Below are 14,472 nucleotides of genomic sequence, written 5' to 3'. Positions count from 1 at the left end.
ATATGGATATGACTCACTAAGTTTGTTGCCCAACCAGTACTTACTGGGCTTTAACAATTTGTGCTGAAAACTGTGTTAGGGTGGGGTTCACAGGGATTGGTAAGGCAGACCCAGTCCTTGTTCCACTAGTATTATAATCGAGTTTAGATTTGCACTGGGATGCAATTCAGTATCCCGAAGGAGTTTCAAAATATGTAGGTTGACAAAGGGGTCTCAACACATCTAGATTGAGAAGGATTTTTGTTTGTTTGTTTATTTACTAATAGGGACCCCTGATGCTAAAAGAAAGCCTGGTTCTCAATGCCTGAGGAGGGGTACCGTCCCCTAGGGCACATTCCTAAGTGTGTTATTAGTTTATTTTGTACTGTCCCACCGAAATGGCAAGGGATTACGGCTCAGATCTTGAAAAGCACTGGAGTTCAAATCAAGAAGGATGCTGAAGTTGCTCCTCAGTGGACACGGGCAACTAGAAAGCACATCAGGACTTCCCATCTCAGACCCAACTAGAGTACTAAGTAATGTCAGTTGGTGTCTTATAGGGTTAATATTGCTGTGAGGAAAGACCCTGACCACAGCAGCTAGGGGAGGGAAGGGTTTCTTTGTGCTTTCTCATCACTGTTCATCATTGAAGGAATCAGGACAGGAACCTGGAGGCAGGAGCTGATACAGAGCCCATGTGAGAGTGCTGCTTACTGGCTCGCTCCTCATGGCTTACTCGGCCCACTTTCTTATAGAACCCAGAACCACCACAATGGGCTCCACCTTTCCCCATTAATCACTAATTAAGAAAATGCCTATGGACCTCTGATAGCCCAATCTTAGGGTAGCATTTCCTCAATTGAGGTTTCCTCCTCTCAGATCTGACTCTAGCTTGTGTCAAGTTGACACAAAACTAGCCAGCCCAGTTGGGAGTCTAACTGGTTGAGATAAAATTCAGTGTATACTGAAAGAACAGGTGTTTAATATTGATTACAAAATAAGGGTTGGGGTAAGCAGATTTAGAGATGTCTGTTTGGACCCATTGCTATCATCTGGCAGACAAAATCATCTTATTGGGTGTGTAACAATTTTGATGATTTCTGTTGGGCTGTTTTTGTTGTTGGACTTCTGCTGGAAGATGTATCTTAGGTAGCATATGAGACTTGAGAAGCAGTATTATAGTTGGAAGAAAATAAAGTCAGAACAGAAGAGAATGTGAAACTTCCCTTTATATTGGGGATCTTATTTGAGATTATTTAAAAAAACTCCAAGATTGAAGCAATTTAAAGGCAGAGAGTTGGGATCTCTCCATTCTTTGTGTATCTTTAGAAAATGTAAGTTTTGGGAGGTGGGCACTATGGACTTTTTCACCCAGATTACTCATATTGGTCTGATCACACCCACACAATTAAATAATAATTCTGACAAATTTAGATAGTTTGCATCAGTAAGAAAGTTTATTGAAATTCATTAGTAAATGAGAAATTAATTAGTAAATGAGAAAGTTTTCTTTTTTCTTTTTCTCCACAAAAGAACACTTTCTGATACATGAAAAGAAGAAATACAGAAACCACAAAACACCTTTTAGACCATTATTTTCAAGGAGTGAACCTATTTCGGTAGACCATCAGGACAGAAGTGTTTTCTTGGACATTTTGTTTTCATTACTTCTGTGCTGTGGCCTGTGTGAAGAGACTCTTCTATGCAGTTTAATAGAAGTGTTTCTTGGTTTCTGATTCAATCATAGACGAAAGGACTCTACCCTCAGGTGTCACCTCCTCAATAATCGTCTTGATCACTCTGGTTTTGTTAGTATCTGTGGAATGATAAAACAAAAAACCGCAGAATTTAGATAAAACTATTCGTAGAGATCCTGGCTAACCAACAAGCTAATGTTACAAAAGGAAGACAATAAAACTTTTCCAAGTTGATCTAAAAAAACAAAAACAAAAACCAAAAAGCCTCCCAAAAAACACAACTCCAAGCGGTAGGTGTCACTTTCAAAAACTGATGTCGTCTATAATATGATTAAAAACACAAATGAAGACCTGACTCGACATCTTCTGTTGTTTCAAAGTCGGCTCTGGAGTTTAAAGAGCGGCGAGACCCTTCGAGAAAGTTAAAACTAATTCGGATTACCCCAGCTAGCTTCTGCTGACCTTGGCCCTTTGGACGATTGTTCGCCGCCGCCGGAAGATTTGAACCCTCCGCTTCCGCTCTGGCCTCCGCCGGAACTGCCGCCGCCGTAGCCGCCACCGGAACTGCCGCCGCCGCCGCTGGAACTTCCGCCACCGTAGCCGCCACCGGAACTGCCTCCGTGGCTGCCGCCACCGCCGCTAGAGCTTCCGCCGCCGTAGCCGCCGCCGCCGCTAGAGCTGCCGCCACCGTAGCTGCCGCCGCCGGAACTTCCGCCTCCGTAGCCGCCGCCAGAGCTTCCGCCGCCGTAGCTTCCGCCGCCGCTGCCGCCGCCGCGCCCGCCTCCGGAACTAAATTAATAGTGTGAGGGTCAAATGCGTTCCGTTGCAATAGTTTGAGAAAATACCATCTAGTGGTTTGTCTGTTAGTGTTCGTGCATTTGTAACAAATATTCATACACACCGGCCCTAACTTCTGAAAACATCACCACCTCCTTTACCCTACCCGCTGGCATGTCCTTGGGTTAGGATAAGCCTTGCTATGTGGAATCCTGAATGAAAGCAGTTGAGGCTCTTTGCAGGTTTCCAACATACCTTCCCTCTCCTTCGAGCAGGCTGCGGTAGGTTTGGATCTCGTTCTCCAGTCGGATCTTAATGTCTAGGAGCTGTTGGTACTCTGCGTTCTGGCACTCGGTCTCAGCCCGAATCTGTTGAAGCTGTTCCTCCAGGGCGGAGATCTGGCTTTGAATCTGGGAGAGCTGCACGCAGTAGCGACCTTCTGTTTCTGCCAAGGAGGCTTCCAGCGATTGTTTCTGAGAAGACGGTTTTATTTAGTATAGTGAAACATGGAAATTACTCAGTAAGACGTTAGAGAAGGAAAGTAATAGGGTTCAGGCCTGATGGCAGCACTTTTATGCATGATTGCCTCATTGCTAGCAGTTCTTTTCCTGTACAAAGCTTCGGTTTCGACTCTACTTTCTTGCCCCCCCCCCCAACTCATTCCAAGCATGAAACGTGGCAGGATAAAATAGAAACCATTTTACAAGATTTAACATACCAGGGCCAGCTGGGACTGTAGTTCGATCTCCAGACCCTGGACAGTACGTCTTAGTTCAGTAATTTCACTCTTATGGCTAGACATTTGTTCAATGTTGCTGTCGATTTCTGTGGTCAGTTCTCTGCTCTAGAGGATTAAAAACGGGAAAAGATGAGAATTGAGCATGATAACAAAATCTTCATGGGCTTCACCTAGAAAGGCATTTCATTTACCTTCTCATTGAACCAGGCTTCTGCATCCTTGCGATTCTTTTCTGCAAGTTGTTCATACTGGTTTCTCATGTTGTTAAGCAGTTGAGTCAGGTCGACCCCTGGAGCAGCATTCATTTCCACGTTCACATCACCAGTGGACACATTTTGAAGGTCTCTCATTTCCTGTTTGTGGGACAGTTAGAATTAATGAATGTACCATGACCAAGACGATTTTTTAAAATTTCTATTTATTTATTTGTTTATTTATTTGAGGAGAAATGTGTTACCTCTTCGTGGTTCTTCTTCAGGTAGGCCAGCTCTTCCTTGTAACCCTCAATCTGCATTTCCAGGTCAGACTTGCCAAGGGTCAGCTCATCCAGCACCCTTCGTAGGCCATTGATGTCAGCCTCTACACTCTGGCGCAGGGCCACCTCATTCTCATATCTGAAACAAGCAGGATACAAACACTGGAGAATGAAGGTAGACTTTCACAAAGACTGATACAAATGCAAATACAGATTTGGTTTATTCGTCATGGCAACATGTGTAACACACAAACTCACAGGAATATTAAGAATAGTCTGGAATGTAGGAATATTAATAGTTCAATACAAAGAATGTTAGCTGTTATTTAAAACACATCTTTCTTTTAAAGATTACCTAAAAGATATTATTACAATTAAAAATTTCTTTAACAGCTCAGAACTGTTTCACTCTGGATGAGTTCCTGAAAATGTAAAAGCTGTTGTGGGCATCCAAGGTCATTGTTTTAAACACACGCTCTATTTGTGCCACATTCACTTAGCTTACTTCAGCCTGAAGTCATCAGCTGCCAGTCTGGCATTGTCAATCTGCAGCAGGACACCAGCATTGTCAGTTGTCAGGCTGAGGATCTGGGGGGAGAGACACAGGTTATTGAAAAGATCAGATGGGTTTATGGCTTTTTAGATAAGCAGAGGTGTGTTGCATTTTTATACACTTGCAAAAATTTGGAGGGAGGTTAATTTAAGCACAGAATATTAAAGATTTGCCCATATGATATTTTTTTTTCCTCTTGAGGTTTCAGTACTTTTACAGCCATGATTCCTTTCTAGGCACTGGCTGGCATTGTATAGGCACATTCCTTCAGCTATGACCCTCTCCTTTACAGTTGTGATTTGCTTGTGTTACAGCTAATTTTTGAGTGAATCATACTTGTATTTGTTTAATGTGTTATAATACTTCTAAATGTATATACCCTGAATTTATAGATGTAGTTCACATAGTCCCTAGAGACAAGGGTTATCTCATTTCTGTGTTGGAAAGTTGGTGTTTCCCGTAATGTTAGTGTTGGATATGAGTTCCTTGTTTATAATTGTAAGTAAGCCATATATATATATGTAATATATATTCATTTAAAATTATTCTAGTTCCCACATTTGTACATGATCTAGCATATTTTAACTGTGAACGCACTTTTACGTTTGTGAAAACTTAAAAGGTTTTCGTTAGCCTGCCACCTTGGAAGAAGGGTGATACACATGCTAAATGAAGATTGACATGACCATACGGTCATACATATCTTTGATGAGACTTGGTTACACTATTGACATGAAAAAAATTAAAATTAACAGAGACAGCCCTCAGCTGTGCTATGCTTAGCGTAATTTCATCTGTCCGCCTTCCAAGGATAGAAACTATCGGAACCGGAATTTACAGTGCCCTTACCTGGTTCTTCAGGTCTTCGATGGTTTTGTAGTATTTGCTGTAGTCCCGGGGCTCACGCTGGCTCGAGTTGCCGTGCTTCTCATACCACTCTTTGATTTTCCCCTCCAGCTCGTAGTTTGACTCTTCCAGAGCACGGACTTTGTCCATGTAGCTAGCCAGACGGTCGTTCAGGTTCTGCATGGTCACCTTTTCATTTCCAGAGAGAAGGCCACCACCGTCTCCTCCAAAGACACCACCAAAGCTTCCTCCATAGCCACCTCCACCGAAGCCACCGCCGCCGTAGCTGCCACCCCCAAAGCTGCCTCCTCCATAGCTGCCTCCTCCACAGCCTCCACCAAAGCCGCCTCCTCCGTAGCTGCCACCCCCAAAGCTGCTTCCCCCATAGCCGCCTCCTCCAAAACCTCCATAGCCACCTGATGAGCCCCCAAAGCAACCTCCACCAGAGCTCCCACGGCTAAAAGAGCCACTGCTGAACCCCCCTGAGCTAAAGCCTCCACAGTGGGAGCCTTTGGTGCTGGAAATTCTGAAGGCTGAGCCTCCTCCCCCACCTCCACTGCGGGAGGAGGATTGCTGCTTGGAGCTGTATCGAATAGACATGGTGTGAAGGAGCTCAGGGAGTGCCTGCTACCGAGGACAGTGACTGAGCCCTTATATACGGAGAGGGCGGGTCTCTCAGGTGGCAGGGTTTGCTTACTTGCATGGTTTTCTTTTTGCCAGCTTGGCATCTTCGGCTTATGATTGCATAAATTATCTGCAGTAATAACCAATACCTTTTCAATGCTGTTGTATTTGCCCTGAGAACAAATGGGAAATTTTCTGTGTTGAAACTGAAAATGGGTGGAGTTCAGATGAGTGGACATTTTACCTTTCAGAGACCATTGAGTAACTATTAAAAATCTTAAGTTTTCTCATGCTCATTTAGGTTGCACCTGGTATTCACTAAGAAAATAAAATTGCCTACGGATTACAGTTGAAATAAGAAATTTTCAAATTCATGCTTCAGATAGCTTTAAGAATTGTAGTAAGTAGCCAGCATGCTGAAATAATGCTGTAATAAGGATCTTGACACTAAATGAAAAACCAGGCTATGCTATTCAATTATTAGTGCTGAAAAGTTGCCATGTTTAAGAAGCACAATTCAGAAGATTATATATATGTTAATATAGCACACATGCATATATGATATATAATATATGCACATTCCTATATGTATATATAATATACACACATATATAATCTCTTACGTAGAGGATTTTTTATTTGGCAAATGAGAGTATATTCATATTTTTGCCGAGGAAACTACACCAAGAACGAGTAAGGAATCTTCAAATGCAATGATGCTACTATTTGAAATAAGAAATCATGAAGTTATTCTGGGCTATCTCATATCTTTAAGCTCATGGTTCAGGTTCATGTGAAGACCTAGGGGCAGAAATTCTAAGCACAAGAAGCGAGGAACTAAGCTGCATCGCCTTAAGCTCTGACTGATTACAGAGGAAGAACTTGGCTCTGTTTTGACTTGCAACAAAAAGTTTTCTTGTAGCACCATAAATCCAAGTCACAGAATGGCTCTTGTGTCAACTTATAACCCAGACTCGCACCTCTGTTTCCAAGCTAGATTTTCCTTCTCAGTAAACAAACAAAACCCATTTTATTGGCTACCCTGTGCACAGATTTCAGTGGGACAGTGTCTAGTGAATTCCCTAATTGAGACTTTACATGACATAAAATTGTTTTATAACTACCCATAGGCTATGACATTGCTCTTGTTAAAATATATTACACATACATTTACATGTATAGATTCACAGATGTTTTAGGATTAGGTAGTGCTTTTGGGGATAGGTCGATTTGAAACTCTCCAGGATAGCTCACCGACACGGGCTCGGCAGTCACTGCCTCAGTTTTGTGTCAGGGAGGTGAAGCTGAGGAAGGTGGCGAGTTTTCTAACGGCGGCTGGCTGAACTACGGTTGGAAGCATGGTTGAATCTTGGATTTGGCTCTTTGTACTATTCCACGTTATAGATTCATTCTCTCCGGTGTTGGATTTGCTGTCAGAGAAACCAAGGCTCCTGTTCTCACCACGTGCTTCTCCCCAGGGGAAAAAGCAAAACAAAAAGAACACGGAAGCAGGAAAATACTGAAAGTGCAGGGCCTTGGCATGATCCCATTGGTAATTGCTTTTCCAAATTGAATTTGTAGCTGCACCTTCCACAGGACGGGAGCTAGAAAAGAGTCTGTGTGGCGGGGGGGGGGGGGAGAGCGTGGTCAAAGCATCGTGAAAAGCTGCTTGTTATGCTGCAGGTTGCCACAGACTGCAGCTCCTCCAACTTGCCAGCACCTGCAAGTAGGGCAGCGGCTGAAAGAAACAAAAAAGCCCTGAGCATGGGAACTGATTCCTGTGAAGATACCACACGATAAACGGAGGCCGTGACAAGTCAGGAGGGGCAGAAAGACTGGCAGGTTCAGAGAGGTGAAGCCTTGCTATCAAGACTCGATGGTAAGAGCAAAGAGCTTTTGATGTTACTGACAGCCACCACGGATTTGGGGCTTTGATTTTCCTCGGCTTGCTTCAGTGTTAGCTCTAAATTTTCCACACCAGTGAAAACCACGGAAACCTCAATCTGGTTTAAGACTGATTTAAACAAGTAGCTTGAAGAGCTACCCACCACGGCACAGGGGCAAACCTTTGTCTTTAATTGCACTCACTGGTTGAATCTAGTCCTTCGGCAAGAGTGTGATCAGAGGAGCCATGTGATAGTTCTACAGCAAAAAACTGCATGGAAATGTTTGACTCTAGTCCTGCCATGGCCTACATGTGATTGTCCTAACCCACCTCTAATCTCTCTGTCGTCAGTGTTTGCTGTGTAAGGCACGTGGAGAGATTGAGAAGGATGTGGGTGACACCTAGCTCCTGTCCTTAAGGACCCCTCCAAGTCCCTGCAGTCTGACTGAAGGGAAGTGCTAAACACTGAGACTTAAGTGCTACCAGAAGGGCAAAGGAGTGTGGGATCTGGGAGGAGCCCACATTTCCCCAGCATGTGCGGTCTTCAGGTGGTTCACTTTCAGTCTCCCCACAGTTCTCTAAGACAGGAGTTCTTTACCTAACCTTATAGCTGGGAAGCACTAACCCTTAGACGTTCATAGGAATTATTATCCCCGAAGAGCACAGCTAGTTGTGCTAGAGTCTGGTTTTGATAGAGTGACAGAGGTGATGGTTTCCATGACACTGACCTGGCATTGTAAGATTGACGAGGCCTCTGGGCTCAATTTTACCTTACGGGTAGAATTAAGCGGAGACCTGCGAAGGATGGGCTGGAGTTTTCAATGTGGTGTGTCCAACAACAGAGAGGGCTGTTCTGGGAAGTGAAAAAATACCAAGCAGGTGGAGATTCAAAGTAGACCAGCTCAGCTGGAACAAGTCGTCCATATTCATTAATTTATTCATTCCTTTAACTGGTTTAACAGAGCACCTGCAGTGTGACCTGGGTTTACGTGGGTGACTGTGATATAACGCCTGCTCCTCAAGGGGTATAAAGTGTCTCCAGCGAGGCAAACAAACATACCCATGAATCAGGGAGAGTGATAGAGCAACCTAGGCTACATTTGAGGATACCAGCACAGTGCTAAGGGAGCACAGAACAGGATTCCAAGAGTCTTGTGGGAGAGTTGCGTAGCTGAGAAATGATGATAAGGTCTTGATAAGGACCATGCCTGTTCGTTGGAGAACTTGCAGAATTCAGTGGCCCTAAGTCTGCAGGTAATCTAGTATCATCCCACCCCTCCCAGTGTCTTTGTCTGAACTGAGATGGGAGCTGCCTGAGATGGGAGGCTGCCGCATCTATTCAGTGGGTAGGCTCTTGAGTCATACTGTGTAACCTGGTCCATGTTTCCTCTCTCTAAAGTAGGAATAATAATAATAATAATAATTTCGCTTACTCTATGGAGTTATCTTCGGAGACTTATAAGTTAATAAATATAAAACACAGGACAGCAGATGGCAGGCACAGAAAAAGAGCTTGGCAAATATTTTTGTCATTATTGATTTCTGTTTCTTACAACCACTTAGGGCTGCAAAATATGAAAGAATGGGCCATGGGAGACAGCTTAGCCGCTGGTGTTTGTGCTTGCTGAGTTTGGTACCTCAGAACCTGTGTGAAAAAGGGGAGCATGATGATCCCTACCTGAAGTCCCAGTGCTGGGAGACAGGGACAAGAGGTCCCCTGAGGCTGGCTGAGCAGCCAGTCTAGTTAATTGGTAAACCCCAGGACCAGTGAGAAACCCTTCTCAAAGGTAAAGTGGACAGCAAGGAAGACATCTGACTATGCCTGACTACTTCACAGGCATGTACGTATACATAATGTGTACACATGAACACACACACACACACACACACACACACACACCCTGAAATAATGAAAGGGTAGGGTTCGAGGGTGAAAATGGCCAGAGGGGAGAGCAGGGTGGAGAAAGAGTTTTGAGCCTGCCTTACTCTATGATGAACGTGTCATCCATTTTTCTGTGAGCAATATTTGATTGCATTGTTTTTTTTTTTTAAACTAATTTTATCCATTTCCTACCAACCCCAAACCTCACTTATTTTGTCATATTTTGCTGCTAGTGCTCTAAACTTGGCTTTCCAATATTTGCCCCAGGATGATTTCACCAGCTTCTGAAGTCCTTTATTTATTTTATTTTTTAGCTCCTCACTGTGTCAGTTGAGATCCAGTCCCTTTGCTGTGGCATGATTAATGCCGTGGAGGCAGTGTCGTCACCACCTCAGCATCATGCTCAAGCTTCTGTGATGGATTAAGTCTTTTCTATAACCTGGCTCTTCTCCCCCAGCCTTCCCCGAATCCCCACCAAACCCCCACCCCCTATCCAGCCAATCGAATGGCCCCTGCAGTGAGGGTGGCAAGGTAGAAGGAAAGCTGCATCCTCATAAAGTAATTACATGGCCTTGGGCAAGACACTCAGCTTTTCTGTGTTTCAAGTTATCATCTCTAAAATACGGAGTCCAGTGATACTAAATATTAAAGTAGAGTAATATACAAGCCAATGAAAAGTGTTAGCATTTCCTGAAATGTTGCTTAATTACAAGGAGGCCTTTTTAACTTCCAGTTAAAACACTGTGCTGGGTTCCGTGTTGGGGCCCTTGCTGTTGTTTCCAGTCTGGAATCGCTTTTTCCCCCTGTGGCTGGCTTGTTCAAATCATCTGAGCTCAGCTGCAGACTCTGCCCAAGATGCCACCTTATTCGTGAGTTTTCCATCTTTAGGCCATCTCGAGGCTGTCTCTACGTTCTCATATGGCATTGAGTGTTTTTTTTGGTGTGGAGTGCAGGCCTCCTCATCATTTTTCCCAAGGAGATTGGCCCTTTGACTTCCTCCGGAGAATGGCTGATGCCTTAGATTCTTGGCACACCTGGCAGATACTCATTGTTCTGTGAGGAGTTTTCACTGCCTCCCTCACTTGCTTTTCTTTGCTTTTGTTCTCTGAACATTTGTGCTAGACATGTTGGCACTCTTGCAAGTTGAAAACCGAAAGGCTAGTCAAAAGTTGATTTTGCTTGGGGGGAAAAACGATGACACTTGTGGATGTGAAAATGTTTTCTAAGAATAAGAAGTTTAAGATTCGCTGTAACATTCACAGGATGCTTTTGGTGAGGTGTGCCTGAGAATAGATGGACCTTAAACCATATTGTCCCTCTTCAATCAAGTCATTTGTTTGATCTGCTGAGATTGTCTTGATGCTAGTAAACCACTGAGTTAAGGACTTGCATTATGGAATTTGAATTTACTTGCCAGTTGGCCTTCTCCTTAAGCACCCCTGTGAGTAAGGAGTAAAGTAGGGTCAATAAGCATGGTTCAGCCTGTAAGTTTCTCTTGTGTATCACAGGTTTCTTCCTTTTGGTCTGTGAAAGCCTTGGGAGGGGGAAACTGACATAGAAGAGAAGACAGAACTGTAATTTCATTTTGGTTTCCGTAAGAAAATAGAAAAGCTGGACGAACCAAATAAACCAACCTGCATGACTCCAGTCTTAAAAGGCTGAAGATGAACATTGTCGAAATCTAACAGCTGTTTTTTACTTTCAAAAATATACGAAATTCTTTTAGGAATATTTGTTGTTCTTCATCCATGTTGATAATTTAAAGAATGGCTGGGTCTAAACTATAGTATCACTGGGTATAACTTCTCCCTCTCTCTCACTAAGTTTATGCAAACCTAAATAGAATATTGAAGATTTCGGCTTAGAAATGGGATATAAAAGTTAAACCACACAGTAATAATTACCTTCTATAGCTATTTTAATTAAGTATAAAATGTGTAAATTGAAGGGAAAGAGGAAATAAAATTAATCTTTTAATATTATTATTTAGAAAATTCTTAGATGTTTGCCTTAAAAAAAAAACAAACAACAAATGACTAATTTCATTACAAGTGTAGTTCTTTATCTGGAGTCACATGTTTCCTCGGGAGTTAAGAATGCAGAGGACTATAATAACTATTTAAACATAATGCAGTTGTATTGGGGAAATTGTCCGTGACCATTCTGGCTCTACAGGTCTGGAGACTGATCACATCCCAAGACTAGTTAATACCTTGGATTAAACTGTTTAACGAACACTCGGCTTGAGAGTTTCCAAGTCCCAGGCCCTGTGCTAAGCACTTTACCTTCATCTTTGTCTCATCAAATCCTGACAGCAACTTTATGTAGTTCGCTCAAAAGTCTCCCATAAAGGGCTTTGTTGGAATTTCATCACACGTATTTTCCGAGCAACTCTTCAAACTCCCTTGAAATGACTTAAAACTGTATTTTCCAGCATTGTGACTTAGAAGATTAATAAGTACACAGGGATTTTATTTTATTATTATTATTTTTAAACTGGATAAATTTTCTTTACTATTGCTACTAGAAAAAATGACGCTGTAGCAGAAAAACCAGGCAGAGTTGGAGAGAAAAAGAAGGAATGGGCGAGTGGTCAGATTTGCCAGTTTCTACACCCATGGCTTGGCCCGCACTTCCTGAGGGCCTCTCCTGTTTGCATTTCTGCAGGTTCTCAAGTCTTTGTCAGGGTTGTGCTAAGCCCAGGTACAGTCATTAAATCGATGCAATTAGCCACTGTGCCTAATTGCAGTGTTAATCCTTTTATGCTGCTGGTTTTTCCAGAAGCTGCTAGCTTCCATTTGGAGCTTAATCCCCTTGCTTCAGGTTTTGACTCTTAAGTCTTGGGCACTACAGTGCAATACAGCGTGCAAATCCGACTTAAATGTGCCACCAAACCAAACCAAACCAAACCAGAGCCTTGCTGGTTTGGAATTCACCAGCTTTTGTAAATTTATTTCGGTTAAAATGTGGGGCTAAGTAGAATTTTCTAGTTCCTTTTTTTTTCTTTTAAGAAAAGGTAATTAAATTTCTTCTTTGACAACTCCCTACAAGGACATAGTGCATTCTGCTCACTCTCGTCCCCAGTCCTCTGTTAGCTCCCTTCTACCCTGTCACTGCCCCGTCCCCTGCCCCAAATCCCTTTCTCCAAAGGCTTGTCCTTTAGTTTAATTTTACTCTGTGATTCATCGAGTTCAACCAGGGCCCTCTATGTGGCTGTGGCTTTGGAACTTCGTGACTTTTCATTGGCACCTGGTGGGCTCGCCAGTGAGAACACAACTGAAGGCGACTCCCAGCTCCTCCTCAGGACTCTATTGGCAGCCAGTAGCTCAAGAGTAAAGAGCAGGATCCCACGGGCCCCGCTCCCTCCCGCGACTGTTGCCGGGGCCGGTTTGACACAGGCCCAGCGCACATTACAGCAGTTGGTCTGGTCTCCTCTTTGCAATGACTGTGTCATGCCCAGAAGATGACATTGCACAGCCATTCTTCTGGTCATTTGGGTTTTCCCTACCCTTCTTCCACGGTGTCCCTTGAGCCTTGGGGGAGGGGTGGTATACACGCCTTATTCAGGGCTGAGCACTCAACCGTTGCTTATTCTCCACAAGTCTTTGCATTCATTGAAGTCCACTACAAATCGAGACTTCGACTAAGCCCAAGGAGTTTTCTGGTTTAGATAAATAAGTGGATATTTGCAGAGTTATGTAAGAAGCTGGACTTTATTTATTACACACGAAGACCCTACAGCCTGGAGTGTTGAATGTTGGCATTTGTGCCTCACGCAGAGATCATCAAGCATAAGAACAGTTGTGCTCTAGGACCCCGGCTGGACCCCAGGCTGGACCCCAGGCTGGGTTTCAGACAAGCATTGACTATCATCACTGATGCTTAGCTTGCCAGACACTGTGTTAGGGTTTTATGTACACTCCCTCACTTGACAACCTGTGAGTAGGAAACTATTGGTCTCTCCTCATAGAGGGGGAAACTGAGGCTTGGGGGAGGGTGACCCAAGTGATGAATTAGTGTCCCAGCTAGAATGGACATGACACTCGTCATTAGGTTGTAGGTATAGCCTCAAGCCCGACCTTTCATTGCCAGACACTGAATTCAACTCTGCTTTGTGCTTTCAGAGTCTCTCCCAGAAATGCAAATTGCCGTGGTGAAGATGGAGCCTTGTTATTGTCACAGGCTCCATATAACTGAACTGAATGGAGACTGGAAGGTAAGCGGGCTTGAAGAGTATTCCTTTTGGTTTAGCTGATTTTTTTTTTTTTTAAATTTAAGGAAGGTAGGGTTTATTTTGGCTCACAGTTTGAAGGAACAGTCTGTCATGATTGGGGAAGGCATGACAGTGGGTTCCCAACAGTGGGGACATGATACAGCTGCCTGCTTTGCACCCACAGCCAGGAAGCAGCGATGGATGATTGGGAATGGATGGCTTGGCAGTCTTACGGCGCTGTCCTGGGTCCTGGGCATGTGTGTTTGCCATGCATGCTTCTTCATTGATGGTCACCCCAGGCCCACGTCTGAGTGCACGTTGGTTGATTCTAGGGATCCATTCGGACTTCCAGCTGGATCAAGCTGTCTTTGGAGAAACAGTGACGTTAAGCTTGGTCTTTGGCATCGTCATCCTTCCTGGTCTTCCTCCCTCCTCTTCCTGATGTGCTGTCTGCACCTTATCTGATGCTGAGGGCTTTCTTGTGATCTGATTTCTCACTCGTCTTAAGGGGACACACCGCTGCTCGTGGGCACTGATAAAACACTGCCTGTTTGCTGTCTGCATTTCAGAACTTTAGCCAAACTGTGCTTTGAGCTCTTTTAATTGTGAAATGAAAGGCTGTTCCTTGCAACAGGAATTTCAGATCTGGCTAAGAAAGAGGAGGTTGGGCAGACATCTGCTGAAATCACACTTAAAAGGCCACTCTAAGCAAAAGATATTATTTTGTTTTTAAAGAAGACATATGGGTGGCCTGGGGATATGCCTCAGTCTGAAAAGTGCTTGTCACGCAAGCATGAAGATC

The 14,472-nt window shown here is 43.7% G+C and overlaps 1 protein-coding gene across 3 annotated transcripts; it reads right to left on the bottom strand.

Moving 5' to 3' along the window:
• Window positions 1-1,414: 1,414 nt before the first annotated feature.
• Window positions 1,415-5,716, bottom strand: Krt10 (keratin 10). 3 transcript variants are annotated; one of them, XM_021628980.2, is made up of 8 exons: window positions 5,070-5,716; window positions 4,173-4,255; window positions 3,650-3,806; window positions 3,384-3,545; window positions 3,172-3,297; window positions 2,709-2,926; window positions 2,119-2,465; window positions 1,415-1,795 (listed from the first exon to the last, which is right to left on the bottom strand). In XM_021628980.2, exons 1-8 carry the CDS (start codon window positions 5,664-5,666, stop codon window positions 1,689-1,691), a joined length of 1,797 nt encoding a protein of 598 aa, XP_021484655.1. In that variant the 5' UTR covers window positions 5,667-5,716; the 3' UTR covers window positions 1,415-1,688. The 3 variants fall into 3 exon arrangements, 2 of the variants coding, with proteins under 2 accessions (XP_021484655.1, XP_021484656.1); XM_021628981.2 differs by having other exon boundaries at window positions 2,139-2,465; XR_009592783.1 differs by having other exon boundaries at window positions 1,657-1,795; window positions 2,028-2,465.
• Window positions 5,717-14,472: the final 8,756 nt, after the last annotated feature.

This window comes from Meriones unguiculatus, chromosome 7 (assembly GCF_030254825.1).
Source record: "Meriones unguiculatus strain TT.TT164.6M chromosome 7, Bangor_MerUng_6.1, whole genome shotgun sequence".
In the NCBI taxonomy this organism is placed as follows: domain Eukaryota; kingdom Metazoa; phylum Chordata; class Mammalia; order Rodentia; family Muridae; genus Meriones; species Meriones unguiculatus.
Note: the sequence above shows the minus strand (reverse complement) of the source record. Positions and strands in the feature narration are given on the sequence as shown.

Excerpts from the sequence above, each read along its gene's own strand:
- Krt10 (XM_021628980.2), bottom strand. The coding sequence starts at position 5,666 with ATGTCTATTCGATACAGCTCCAAGCAGCAATCCTCCTCCCGCAGTGGA. Across the intron at positions 3,298-3,383 it reads AAGCCTGGTTCAATGAGAAG|AGCAGAGAACTGACCACAGA; the intron begins GTAAATGAAATG and ends TTAATCCTCTAG. Across the intron at positions 2,466-2,708 it reads CTGCTCGAAGGAGAGGGAAG|TTCCGGAGGCGGGCGCGGCG; the intron begins GTATGTTGGAAA and ends CTATTAATTTAG.